The 13,848-nt window shown below is 34.4% G+C and overlaps 1 protein-coding gene across 1 annotated transcript in view; it reads left to right on the top strand.

Moving 5' to 3' along the window:
• Positions 1–13,848, top strand: part of LOC101254929 (mitochondrial inner membrane protein OXA1) — a 37,604-nt gene that overhangs the window by 20,891 nt on the left and 2,865 nt on the right. Inside the window, exons 4-7 of the mRNA XM_069287843.1 lie at positions 11,339–11,386; positions 11,788–11,846; positions 13,079–13,154; positions 13,250–13,381. Of these exons, the coding sequence (XP_069143944.1) occupies positions 11,339–11,386; positions 11,788–11,846; positions 13,079–13,154; positions 13,250–13,381 (315 nt within the window). The remainder of the gene's footprint in view (positions 1–11,338; positions 11,387–11,787; positions 11,847–13,078; positions 13,155–13,249; positions 13,382–13,848) is intronic.

Here is a 13,848-nt window from a genome sequence, read left to right as displayed (position 1 = left end):
CACTGGATGTGCTAAAAACTTTTTGAAATTTTATAATTAAAAGAGTTTCTCATAGGTAGGATATTTTCTACTCGTAAAGTTTGGTACGTAAAATTAATGGAATGTGGTGTCGAGCTTCTTGTTTATTAAAGAAAGAAACCCGTTTGAAACTTGTGATCTTAAATACATCAACAACATACCCCCACAGAGGTTGTTTCTGATAAATCCTCAGCTCATGTAAAGCATTTCCAAATCAGTAAGTAAAGGAAATTCAATAGTGAAGAAACATATAGAAAATAATAGAAAAAGAACAGTACCAGCAACAACTTGTGATCTTAAATATGGAATAAAATTTGTGTGGCTATAAATTTTTGAAGTTGTAAACATGTTATAACATTGGTGTGGCTACAAAAACTTCTCATTAAGAGATATAAGAATGTGCAATTCTTTTTGGAACAAGAAAATAAGGGAAGTGCCAAACAAAGTGGAAAGGAGGAATCAACTAATTTTAGTATCCAATACACAATAATGCCGATTATAACCCTATTCCTCACACATGAAATTCAAAGAACCAATAACTTCTTGCTAAATCACTTTGCATGTCATTGTTTGAATGGAACACTTCTCAAACATTGCATGGCTCACCGACAAAGCTATGCCTTCTCCTGGTACAAGGCAGCAGTGCACTGTACTTGAATTGTTCGATACACCTACTTGCTCAAGTTTGACGTTAAAGTCCAGATTTTTACTTCTTCGAGCTGTATGATCTCATAATAGCAGTACTCGTGCTCAACAGGATTACTTTTTTTATCTGTTAGTTGTTACTTGTCCAAATGACCAGAAAGCAGAGGCGTATGCAGGAGAGGTCACCGGGTTCACGTGAACCCATGCTTCCCTCCTGTGTGAACCCACAATTGAAGTATCATAATGCAATGATGATTGGGTGCACCTTTCAGTCTCTCACTGTGATTAGAAATTTGAAATTTATATCTATCTTGTATCATCTTTTTTTCTAAAATTAGAGAACACCTCTCTAAGTGGTTATTGTAGCACTTTTGGCGTTTTACTAAATAATCATTTCATTTTTGGACCTATTGAATTAAAATTTTAACTGTTTTCAATGATACAAACCTGAATGTCAAACCGATTAGATCTACCTTTTCATAATAGTGCACACATCATTCTGAAATCCTGGATACGCCTCTAGAAAGTATTTAATTTGAAGTCAACTAGTTTTTGTCAAAAAAAAAAATCAACTAGTTCTGTTCAATGTCGTGCTTTCTACAAAATGGAAGTACATCTGTGCAATAGGGATTAGGGGCCCTATGCTACTGTCTAGTTTAGCAAAATGCAAAAGCTAGATTTCCTTCTTATGGATCTTAGTTTGTTGACTTCTCGACATAATAAGCAAAAGGGAATTAAAAGAAAATATGTAGACAATGCATCTAAAACTCTACCTTTTTTAACTAAGTGAACAAAATTTATTGATAACTACCAAGACAGTTAACATTCTCACTGGATGTGCTAAAAACTTTTTGAAATTTTATAATTAAAAGAGTTTCTCATAGGTAGGATATTTTCTACTCGTAAAGTTTGGTACGTAAAATTAATGGAATGTGGTGTCGAGCTTCTTGTTTATTAAAGAAAGAAACCCGTTTGAAACTTGTGATCTTAAATACATCAACAACATACCCCCACAGAGGTTGTTTCTGATAAATCCTCAGCTCATGTAAAGCATTTCCAAATCAGTAAGTAAAGGAAATTCAATAGTGAAGAAACATATAGAAAATAATAGAAAAAGAACAGTACCAGCAACAACTTGTGATCTTAAATATGGAATAAAATTTGTGTGGCTATAAATTTTTGAAGTTGTAAACATGTTATAACATTGGTGTGGCTACAAAAACTTCTCATTAAGAGATATAAGAATGTGCAATTCTTTTTGGAACAAGAAAATAAGGGAAGTGCCAAACAAAGTGGAAAGGAGGAATCAACTAATTTTAGTATCCAATACACAATAATGCCGATTATAACCCTATTCCTCACACATGAAATTCAAAGAACCAATAACTTCTTGCTAAATCACTTTGCATGTCATTGTTTGAATGGAACACTTCTCAAACATTGCATGGCTCACCGACAAAGCTATGCCTTCTCCTGGTACAAGGCAGCAGTGCACTGTACTTGAATTGTTCGATACACCTACTTGCTCAAGTTTGACGTTAAAGTCCAGATTTTTACTTCTTCGAGCTGTATGATCTCATAATAGCAGTACTCGTGCTCAACAGGATTACTTTTTTTATCTGTTAGTTGTTACTTGTCCAAATGACCAGAAAGCAGAGGCGTATGCAGGAGAGGTCACCGGGTTCACGTGAACCCATGCTTCCCTCCTGTGTGAACCCACAATTGAAGTATCATAATGCAATGATGATTGGGTGCACCTTTCAGTCTCTCACTGTGATTAGAAATTTGAAATTTATATCTATCTTGTATCATCTTTTTTTCTAAAATTAGAGAACACCTCTCTAAGTGGTTATTGTAGCACTTTTGGCGTTTTACTAAATAATCATTTCATTTTTGGACCTATTGAATTAAAATTTTAACTGTTTTCAATGATACAAACCTGAATGTCAAACCGATTAGATCTACCTTTTCATAATAGTGCACACATCATTCTGAAATCCTGGATACGCCTCTAGAAAGTATTTAATTTGAAGTCAACTAGTTTTTGTCAAAAAAAAAAATCAACTAGTTCTGTTCAATGTCGTGCTTTCTACAAAATGGAAGTACATCTGTGCAATAGGGATTAGGGGCCCTATGCTACTGTCTAGTTTAGCAAAATGCAAAAGCTAGATTTCCTTCTTATGGATCTTAGTTTGTTGACTTCTCGACATAATAAGCAAAAGGGAATTAAAAGAAAATATGTAGACAATGCATCTAAAACTCTACCTTTTTTAACTAAGTGAACAAAATTTATTGATAACTACCAAGACAGTTAACATTCTCACTGGATGTGCTAAAAACTTTTTGAAATTTTATAATTAAAAGAGTTTCTCATAGGTAGGATATTTTCTACTCGTAAAGTTTGGTACGTAAAATTAATGGAATGTGGTGTCGAGCTTCTTGTTTATTAAAGAAAGAAACCCGTTTGAAACTTGTGATCTTAAATACATCAACAACATACCCCCACAGAGGTTGTTTCTGATAAATCCTCAGCTCATGTAAAGCATTTCCAAATCAGTAAGTAAAGGAAATTCAATAGTGAAGAAACATATAGAAAATAATAGAAAAAGAACAGTACCAGCAACAACTTGTGATCTTAAATATGGAATAAAATTTGTGTGGCTATAAATTTTTGAAGTTGTAAACATGTTATAACATTGGTGTGGCTACAAAAACTTCTCATTAAGAGATATAAGAATGTGCAATTCTTTTTGGAACAAGAAAATAAGGGAAGTGCCAAACAAAGTGGAAAGGAGGAATCAACTAATTTTAGTATCCAATACACAATAATGCCGATTATAACCCTATTCCTCACACATGAAATTCAAAGAACCAATAACTTCTTGCTAAATCACTTTGCATGTCATTGTTTGAATGGAACACTTCTCAAACATTGCATGGCTCACCGACAAAGCTATGCCTTCTCCTGGTACAAGGCAGCAGTGCACTGTACTTGAATTGTTCGATACACCTACTTGCTCAAGTTTGACGTTAAAGTCCAGATTTTTACTTCTTCGAGCTGTATGATCTCATAATAGCAGTACTCGTGCTCAACAGGATTACTTTTTTTATCTGTTAGTTGTTACTTGTCCAAATGACCAGAAAGCAGAGGCGTATGCAGGAGAGGTCACCGGGTTCACGTGAACCCATGCTTCCCTCCTGTGTGAACCCACAATTGAAGTATCATAATGCAATGATGATTGGGTGCACCTTTCAGTCTCTCACTGTGATTAGAAATTTGAAATTTATATCTATCTTGTATCATCTTTTTTTCTAAAATTAGAGAACACCTCTCTAAGTGGTTATTGTAGCACTTTTGGCGTTTTACTAAATAATCATTTCATTTTTGGACCTATTGAATTAAAATTTTAACTGTTTTCAATGATACAAACCTGAATGTCAAACCGATTAGATCTACCTTTTCATAATAGTGCACACATCATTCTGAAATCCTGGATACGCCTCTAGAAAGTATTTAATTTGAAGTCAACTAGTTTTTGTCAAAAAAAAAAATCAACTAGTTCTGTTCAATGTCGTGCTTTCTACAAAATGGAAGTACATCTGTGCAATAGGGATTAGGGGCCCTATGCTACTGTCTAGTTTAGCAAAATGCAAAAGCTAGATTTCCTTCTTATGGATCTTAGTTTGTTGACTTCTCGACATAATAAGCAAAAGGGAATTAAAAGAAAATATGTAGACAATGCATCTAAAACTCTACCTTTTTTAACTAAGTGAACAAAATTTATTGATAACTACCAAGACAGTTAACATTCTCACTGGATGTGCTAAAAACTTTTTGAAATTTTATAATTAAAAGAGTTTCTCATAGGTAGGATATTTTCTACTCGTAAAGTTTGGTACGTAAAATTAATGGAATGTGGTGTCGAGCTTCTTGTTTATTAAAGAAAGAAACCCGTTTGAAACTTGTGATCTTAAATACATCAACAACATACCCCCACAGAGGTTGTTTCTGATAAATCCTCAGCTCATGTAAAGCATTTCCAAATCAGTAAGTAAAGGAAATTCAATAGTGAAGAAACATATAGAAAATAATAGAAAAAGAACAGTACCAGCAACAACTTGTGATCTTAAATATGGAATAAAATTTGTGTGGCTATAAATTTTTGAAGTTGTAAACATGTTATAACATTGGTGTGGCTACAAAAACTTCTCATTAAGAGATATAAGAATGTGCAATTCTTTTTGGAACAAGAAAATAAGGGAAGTGCCAAACAAAGTGGAAAGGAGGAATCAACTAATTTTAGTATCCAATACACAATAATGCCGATTATAACCCTATTCCTCACACATGAAATTCAAAGAACCAATAACTTCTTGCTAAATCACTTTGCATGTCATTGTTTGAATGGAACACTTCTCAAACATTGCATGGCTCACCGACAAAGCTATGCCTTCTCCTGGTACAAGGCAGCAGTGCACTGTACTTGAATTGTTCGATACACCTACTTGCTCAAGTTTGACGTTAAAGTCCAGATTTTTACTTCTTCGAGCTGTATGATCTCATAATAGCAGTACTCGTGCTCAACAGGATTACTTTTTTTATCTGTTAGTTGTTACTTGTCCAAATGACCAGAAAGCAGAGGCGTATGCAGGAGAGGTCACCGGGTTCACGTGAACCCATGCTTCCCTCCTGTGTGAACCCACAATTGAAGTATCATAATGCAATGATGATTGGGTGCACCTTTCAGTCTCTCACTGTGATTAGAAATTTGAAATTTATATCTATCTTGTATCATCTTTTTTTCTAAAATTAGAGAACACCTCTCTAAGTGGTTATTGTAGCACTTTTGGCGTTTTACTAAATAATCATTTCATTTTTGGACCTATTGAATTAAAATTTTAACTGTTTTCAATGATACAAACCTGAATGTCAAACCGATTAGATCTACCTTTTCATAATAGTGCACACATCATTCTGAAATCCTGGATACGCCTCTAGAAAGTATTTAATTTGAAGTCAACTAGTTTTTGTCAAAAAAAAAAATCAACTAGTTCTGTTCAATGTCGTGCTTTCTACAAAATGGAAGTACATCTGTGCAATAGGGATTAGGGGCCCTATGCTACTGTCTAGTTTAGCAAAATGCAAAAGCTAGATTTCCTTCTTATGGATCTTAGTTTGTTGACTTCTCGACATAATAAGCAAAAGGGAATTAAAAGAAAATATGTAGACAATGCATCTAAAACTCTACCTTTTTTAACTAAGTGAACAAAATTTATTGATAACTACCAAGACAGTTAACATTCTCACTGGATGTGCTAAAAACTTTTTGAAATTTTATAATTAAAAGAGTTTCTCATAGGTAGGATATTTTCTACTCGTAAAGTTTGGTACGTAAAATTAATGGAATGTGGTGTCGAGCTTCTTGTTTATTAAAGAAAGAAACCCGTTTGAAACTTGTGATCTTAAATACATCAACAACATACCCCCACAGAGGTTGTTTCTGATAAATCCTCAGCTCATGTAAAGCATTTCCAAATCAGTAAGTAAAGGAAATTCAATAGTGAAGAAACATATAGAAAATAATAGAAAAAGAACAGTACCAGCAACAACTTGTGATCTTAAATATGGAATAAAATTTGTGTGGCTATAAATTTTTGAAGTTGTAAACATGTTATAACATTGGTGTGGCTACAAAAACTTCTCATTAAGAGATATAAGAATGTGCAATTCTTTTTGGAACAAGAAAATAAGGGAAGTGCCAAACAAAGTGGAAAGGAGGAATCAACTAATTTTAGTATCCAATACACAATAATGCCGATTATAACCCTATTCCTCACACATGAAATTCAAAGAACCAATAACTTCTTGCTAAATCACTTTGCATGTCATTGTTTGAATGGAACACTTCTCAAACATTGCATGGCTCACCGACAAAGCTATGCCTTCTCCTGGTACAAGGCAGCAGTGCACTGTACTTGAATTGTTCGATACACCTACTTGCTCAAGTTTGACGTTAAAGTCCAGATTTTTACTTCTTCGAGCTGTATGATCTCATAATAGCAGTACTCGTGCTCAACAGGATTACTTTTTTTATCTGTTAGTTGTTACTTGTCCAAATGACCAGAAAGCAGAGGCGTATGCAGGAGAGGTCACCGGGTTCACGTGAACCCATGCTTCCCTCCTGTGTGAACCCACAATTGAAGTATCATAATGCAATGATGATTGGGTGCACCTTTCAGTCTCTCACTGTGATTAGAAATTTGAAATTTATATCTATCTTGTATCATCTTTTTTTCTAAAATTAGAGAACACCTCTCTAAGTGGTTATTGTAGCACTTTTGGCGTTTTACTAAATAATCATTTCATTTTTGGACCTATTGAATTAAAATTTTAACTGTTTTCAATGATACAAACCTGAATGTCAAACCGATTAGATCTACCTTTTCATAATAGTGCACACATCATTCTGAAATCCTGGATACGCCTCTAGAAAGTATTTAATTTGAAGTCAACTAGTTTTTGTCAAAAAAAAAAATCAACTAGTTCTGTTCAATGTCGTGCTTTCTACAAAATGGAAGTACATCTGTGCAATAGGGATTAGGGGCCCTATGCTACTGTCTAGTTTAGCAAAATGCAAAAGCTAGATTTCCTTCTTATGGATCTTAGTTTGTTGACTTCTCGACATAATAAGCAAAAGGGAATTAAAAGAAAATATGTAGACAATGCATCTAAAACTCTACCTTTTTTAACTAAGTGAACAAAATTTATTGATAACTACCAAGACAGTTAACATTCTCACTGGATGTGCTAAAAACTTTTTGAAATTTTATAATTAAAAGAGTTTCTCATAGGTAGGATATTTTCTACTCGTAAAGTTTGGTACGTAAAATTAATGGAATGTGGTGTCGAGCTTCTTGTTTATTAAAGAAAGAAACCCGTTTGAAACTTGTGATCTTAAATACATCAACAACATACCCCCACAGAGGTTGTTTCTGATAAATCCTCAGCTCATGTAAAGCATTTCCAAATCAGTAAGTAAAGGAAATTCAATAGTGAAGAAACATATAGAAAATAATAGAAAAAGAACAGTACCAGCAACAACTTGTGATCTTAAATATGGAATAAAATTTGTGTGGCTATAAATTTTTGAAGTTGTAAACATGTTATAACATTGGTGTGGCTACAAAAACTTCTCATTAAGAGATATAAGAATGTGCAATTCTTTTTGGAACAAGAAAATAAGGGAAGTGCCAAACAAAGTGGAAAGGAGGAATCAACTAATTTTAGTATCCAATACACAATAATGCCGATTATAACCCTATTCCTCACACATGAAATTCAAAGAACCAATAACTTCTTGCTAAATCACTTTGCATGTCATTGTTTGAATGGAACACTTCTCAAACATTGCATGGCTCACCGACAAAGCTATGCCTTCTCCTGGTACAAGGCAGCAGTGCACTGTACTTGAATTGTTCGATACACCTACTTGCTCAAGTTTGACGTTAAAGTCCAGATTTTTACTTCTTCGAGCTGTATGATCTCATAATAGCAGTACTCGTGCTCAACAGGATTACTTTTTTTATCTGTTAGTTGTTACTTGTCCAAATGACCAGAAAGCAGAGGCGTATGCAGGAGAGGTCACCGGGTTCACGTGAACCCATGCTTCCCTCCTGTGTGAACCCACAATTGAAGTATCATAATGCAATGATGATTGGGTGCACCTTTCAGTCTCTCACTGTGATTAGAAATTTGAAATTTATATCTATCTTGTATCATCTTTTTTTCTAAAATTAGAGAACACCTCTCTAAGTGGTTATTGTAGCACTTTTGGCGTTTTACTAAATAATCATTTCATTTTTGGACCTATTGAATTAAAATTTTAACTGTTTTCAATGATACAAACCTGAATGTCAAACCGATTAGATCTACCTTTTCATAATAGTGCACACATCATTCTGAAATCCTGGATACGCCTCTAGAAAGTATTTAATTTGAAGTCAACTAGTTTTTGTCAAAAAAAAAATCAACTAGTTCTGTTCAATGTCGTGCTTTCTACAAAATGGAAGTACATCTGTGCAATAGGGATTAGGGGCCCTATGCTACTGTCTAGTTTAGCAAAATGCAAAAGCTAGATTTCCTTCTTATGGATCTTAGTTTGTTGACTTCTCGACATAATAAGCAAAAGGGAATTAAAAGAAAATATGTAGACAATGCATCTAAAACTCTACCTTTTTTAACTAAGTGAACAAAATTTATTGATAACTACCAAGACAGTTAACATTCTCACTGGATGTGCTAAAAACTTTTTGAAATTTTATAATTAAAAGAGTTTCTCATAGGTAGGATATTTTCTACTCGTAAAGTTTGGTACGTAAAATTAATGGAATGTGGTGTCGAGCTTCTTGTTTTAACTGTAGCTATTGTAAGTAGAGGTGGATATAGGATTTGATGGGTTCAGATTCGTATATTCTACCACCTCAATCAAATTTACTGGGTTCAGAATCTATTATTTGTACATATTTACTGGATTTTTATCAGCTAGCGTCCTAGCCTAAGCCAAAACTTATGGGTTCGGATGAACCCATAGCTTGTTCATTGGATATGCCCCTGATTGTAAGTTAAGTGATAAAGCTGCAGTTGCTTTGAAAATACCAGGGTGAAAACTTTCTATTTATAAAAAAAAATTCTCAGAAAATCATGGTCAGTACTCTACCACTGTTGCTGTTGTTGTGGAATTTGAGAACTAGTTGAGAAAGATATGCTACTTACTATATTCAAGTCTTGTGACCTTAGTTCTTTGACGCTTCATGTAACGGACCATATGATCTTCCTTTTTTCTTAATATGTGATGCTCTTGTGTTTAGTCTTTTGTGCAATGTAAGTTCGGTGGTGCAAGTATCTAGACAGTGTTATCAAAAGCAAAGAGCGCAAAAATGCTCTAAGGTCCATTGGGGCTTTAAGCGCAAGTAAAATGTGGGCTTTAATGAAAAAAGACCCAAAGGGAGAAAAAAAATACAAATGTATATGTTTAGTCCAATACATAATTTATAAGCATGAATGGCAAATATATGAACAAAGAAATTGAAAATGATTACGATAAAGTGAAATATTAATTGTTTAGTGTCGTATCGTTAGAAGAGGTTCATTGGCAATAAAAGTATGTCTTAGAACCTTGATGATGACACTGAAGCGTACATTAAACGTGGCTAACCACTCAGCAGGTTTTGGGCCATTCAGAGCTTAAGCACACATTTGATATCAGTGTATCTGGATAGTGATCGTGTTTTACCTGATTCTATAATTACACCAAGTGATTATATTAGGTGAAGCCAATTTTTTTTTATGGTCAAGAAATCTGTCTAGGGACGACCCTTTGGACCATCCGCAGCCTTTGAAACTCAGGGATAATGGGCCTACCCTCTACCCTTCTCCACTTAAATATAAGCTTAGGTTTTGAACCTGTGACCTAAGTCACAAGTCCTCAACCTATGCCTCTTGAATGAAGGCCTGGGATCATCAAGTTAAGCTATAACTAGTGACTCATATTATTTCATTGGCCCGACATCTTGTTCGTTAGAAGCCACAAAGTTCACTCTATGTTGTTAAAGGTGCTCTTGAGCCCTGAAGTTAGGTATATCACAGTTTTTGTCATGCTTAGGTGACAGTTCAGTGTTGCACTAATACATGTGTCCTTGGTTTCTGAAGAGAGCAACAATAATGTAGCTGGAAAAGCGATATATTATGTTATGCATGTATGTTATTGCTTTAGGAATTTTGGAATAGGAAATTAGAAATCCACATATAACCAAGTCTCAGTAAAATAGTCATAACTGTATTTTCACTTCTGGTACAAACATTTAGAATAGTTTCTTAAACTTGATTGACATAACTTCTATTTAGTGTGTTTAATTCAGGTTTTTCCAATCACTTTGTTTATGAAATTGTTGTTTATTTTTATAGTTATTGTTTTCTATTACATATATGTCTTTGTTATCTTCATCTGTGTCATTCCTTAAAAAAAATCTTGTTTCAACTCAGCTTTGCGCTTAAAGCCGCCAGATCTTGCAACCCTTGATATGTTACTATTTTGACAAGCTGGTTTGACTGAGTTTGAATCAGTGCAAAAATAAATTTCTACTCGAACTTCAGGAGTTTTGAAAGGGATTTTCCAACATTTAGTATGCAGTTTATACAGCAGGCGGGTTTGTTCCATTGTGATTTTATTAAGTGATCTTCTTTTGTGATTCTTTGAGTTAAAGAGAAACTTCAAACTTGCTTCATTCAAAGGAAGGTTTAATACATCTTTTTGGCTCCAGTTGTCGTTCTTTATTCTTTCTTTCTTTCAAAAGTTGTGCTTGATATTTGATTCTCAAGTCTTATTTCCTTATTGATCTCTCTATTCATTTCATTTGTGGAGATTGTTCAAATCCAATAAGATATGTTTACCTTTACCAAAGCAAGCTTCTCTGCATTACTATGCAGCTTGTGAAAATGTTAAACTAGCTTTACACTCATTAGAATTCATTGCATGCTAATATTTGGTCTAGTTACACAGTACTAAAAAAAACATGAAACTATTGGTACTTTTCATTCTAAAGTCTCTGTGCTCCACTTTGTCCTGTTTTTAGTTTCATTTTATTCACCATTTCTTAACCTGCATGTCTTGTGCAGCTTCTGAGACCAAAGTTGGAAGAGATTAAAGAAGAGATGCAAAATAAGGTAGGTTGATACCAGTCTCCTCTCATTTTCATTCCTGTTTGATTGAGCTAGCCAATTACTAAATTTCTGTCATGTAGGTCATAGTAATGACCTCTGAAGAAATATTATTTATGTGATCCAGTCAATGACTATTCGATGCTTCTTTGAAATTCATTGATTATTACACTTGGTGTGCTTTTTCTGTTACACATTCTTGAACTCTAAAACCCTCCCTAGTATCATCTATAAGTAAGTAATCCATGCATGGACATGTCCGCACACACTTGACTTCTCTTCTGTCAGAGTTCTTGCCTCAAATTATAAACCCACGTGTTTCCTTCCCTTCCTGAAGCAAGAATTATGTGGTTATATTTTTACCTACCAAAAGCTTTAGTTGACTTAGCTTTGTTACCATTTAACAGGGTATGGAGCCAGCGGCAGTTGCTGATGGTCAACGAAGAATGCAAGAATTGATGAGGGAGTAAGCAACTTTTCCTTGTTGATCTAATGAACTTCCATATGCCCTGTTTTGGATATTTTTTTGTTTTGAAGAACTTAATTAGTTTCTCATGAGAAAGCCTTGTGTATAGAATTGCCCGTATCTATCTTTCTCAAAAAAATTACCCTGCGGCCTGCACCCTCTACTGGTTGTGGTTGGAGGATAGAGGCACCAGGTGGAATAGTCAGCCTTCCCAAGAGCTGACTTGGAAATTTGCCATTTTTATAGAAGTTAACTAGCTCCTCATATAGATAAATCCGTTGATTCTTTCCTTTTCTTTTAGTCCTATATATATATATTTTTCTTTTCTCGAGCCAGTGTCTATCTACTTTGAGCTGCATATCGACCCATCACCATCCCCTTACTTAGTATTGAACTTCTCATCACTTGCATCTGCTTTCCTAACAACTATAATCCTGAATCTCTTCTTATTCTCACTCACATTATCTGTCGGCAGTAGTTCAGTTGAACTTCAAAATGTTAGTATTATTAAGTGTTGAGTGTTTGAAAGCAAATATCATTTATGTGTAGATTACGCAACTTTCTTTCAGTTGGATGGAAATGATGCCTCCACGACCTTAAGCAACCGACAAAATTGAATGGGGCGTTCTGATTATACTTTTCCATATGTCATAAATTATTTATGTTATATATGTTCTTCTTGAAAGACATTATTCCAATTAATGGTGAGCTTGTCAGCTTGACATAAGTAATTATCTCCTGTCTTGAAGCATTTCAATGTTAGTTGTACTTTTCTTAGCTTCACTTTGTAGTTAGCCTTTTCCTAGTCTCAGCTCAGTTCTGTTTTGCTTCGCTACTTTAGTTTCTGTCCAACAGTTTCTCAATGTAATCATGATGTTATTGGCACTAGGTGAGAAACGATGATTAAACAGGTTGCTTTACCTAATTATCAACCTGTCTGATTGCGTGTGAATCCTAAACTAAGCTATCTAGTCTTCAGCAATGCTATTTCCATTGGCATTTCAAAACATACATGGTGACCTATCAGCAAAACCTTCAACTTATTTTGCATGGTTTAGACAAGAAGTCAATCTTCAAGTCATCAGTTCGATGGAATGCTTTTATTATCTGATGTAGATCGAAAATACAAGTAGCTGTAGCCACATACTTCAAAAAGCAATTCCTTTGATAATGCTCTGGGTGAAATATTTGATATGATGAGTGTCTTTATTAAATTATTGTCATGCTTGCAGATACGGAGTAACTCCATTCACTCCCTTAAAAGGACTACTAATACAAGGCCCGATCTTCATCAGTTTTTTTATGGCTGTAAGATTATCCCTTCACTATCTGTATTGTTGGTTGCTCCCATCCCAATATCTCTTACATAATTAGACCCTTTATGGTATCTCTTGAAAATGCAGATTAGGAACATGGTGGATGCTGTTCCTTCTCTCAAAACGGGTGGACCATTGTGGTTTACTGATCTAACTACTCCAGATGATATGTATATCCTTCCAGTTTTGACGGCTTTAACATTCTGGATAACAGTGGAGGTAAAGTTATAAGTTATCTCAGTCTATTAATTTTCTCTTTTTTTCTTTGAGAATGTAACATTTTTGATAACTATTTGCTGCATAAAAACTACCATACTTACAAGGGAATATATGAAGATGTACTAAGCTATAACCTAATTACAGAGATCCTAGAACATTAATAAAATTGTCTTTCATATATTCATGTTTACACCAAAAATAGAAAGGGCTAGGCACTTCATCTTCAGTTTCTGGATAGAGCTATGATTGTCTAAAAAACACCTTTGATTTCTCTCATCCAAACTGTCCACCAAATGCAAGCAGGGATAATCTTCCATCTTTTTTTCTGTTCTGACTGAGTGCTATATTGTTCCAGCACTCCAACGCTTCAAGTGTATCTTGGCATCATCACCCACATGATCTCTTTTAAATTGAGGAAAATCCTCCAGGCTTGTCCAGTTAATTTGCAGTATAAAAAAAGATGGTAG

This window comes from Solanum lycopersicum, chromosome 8 (assembly GCF_036512215.1).
Source record: "Solanum lycopersicum chromosome 8, SLM_r2.1".
Lineage (NCBI taxonomy): Eukaryota > Viridiplantae > Streptophyta > Magnoliopsida > Solanales > Solanaceae > Solanum > Solanum lycopersicum.
Note: the sequence above shows the minus strand (reverse complement) of the source record. Positions and strands in the feature narration are given on the sequence as shown.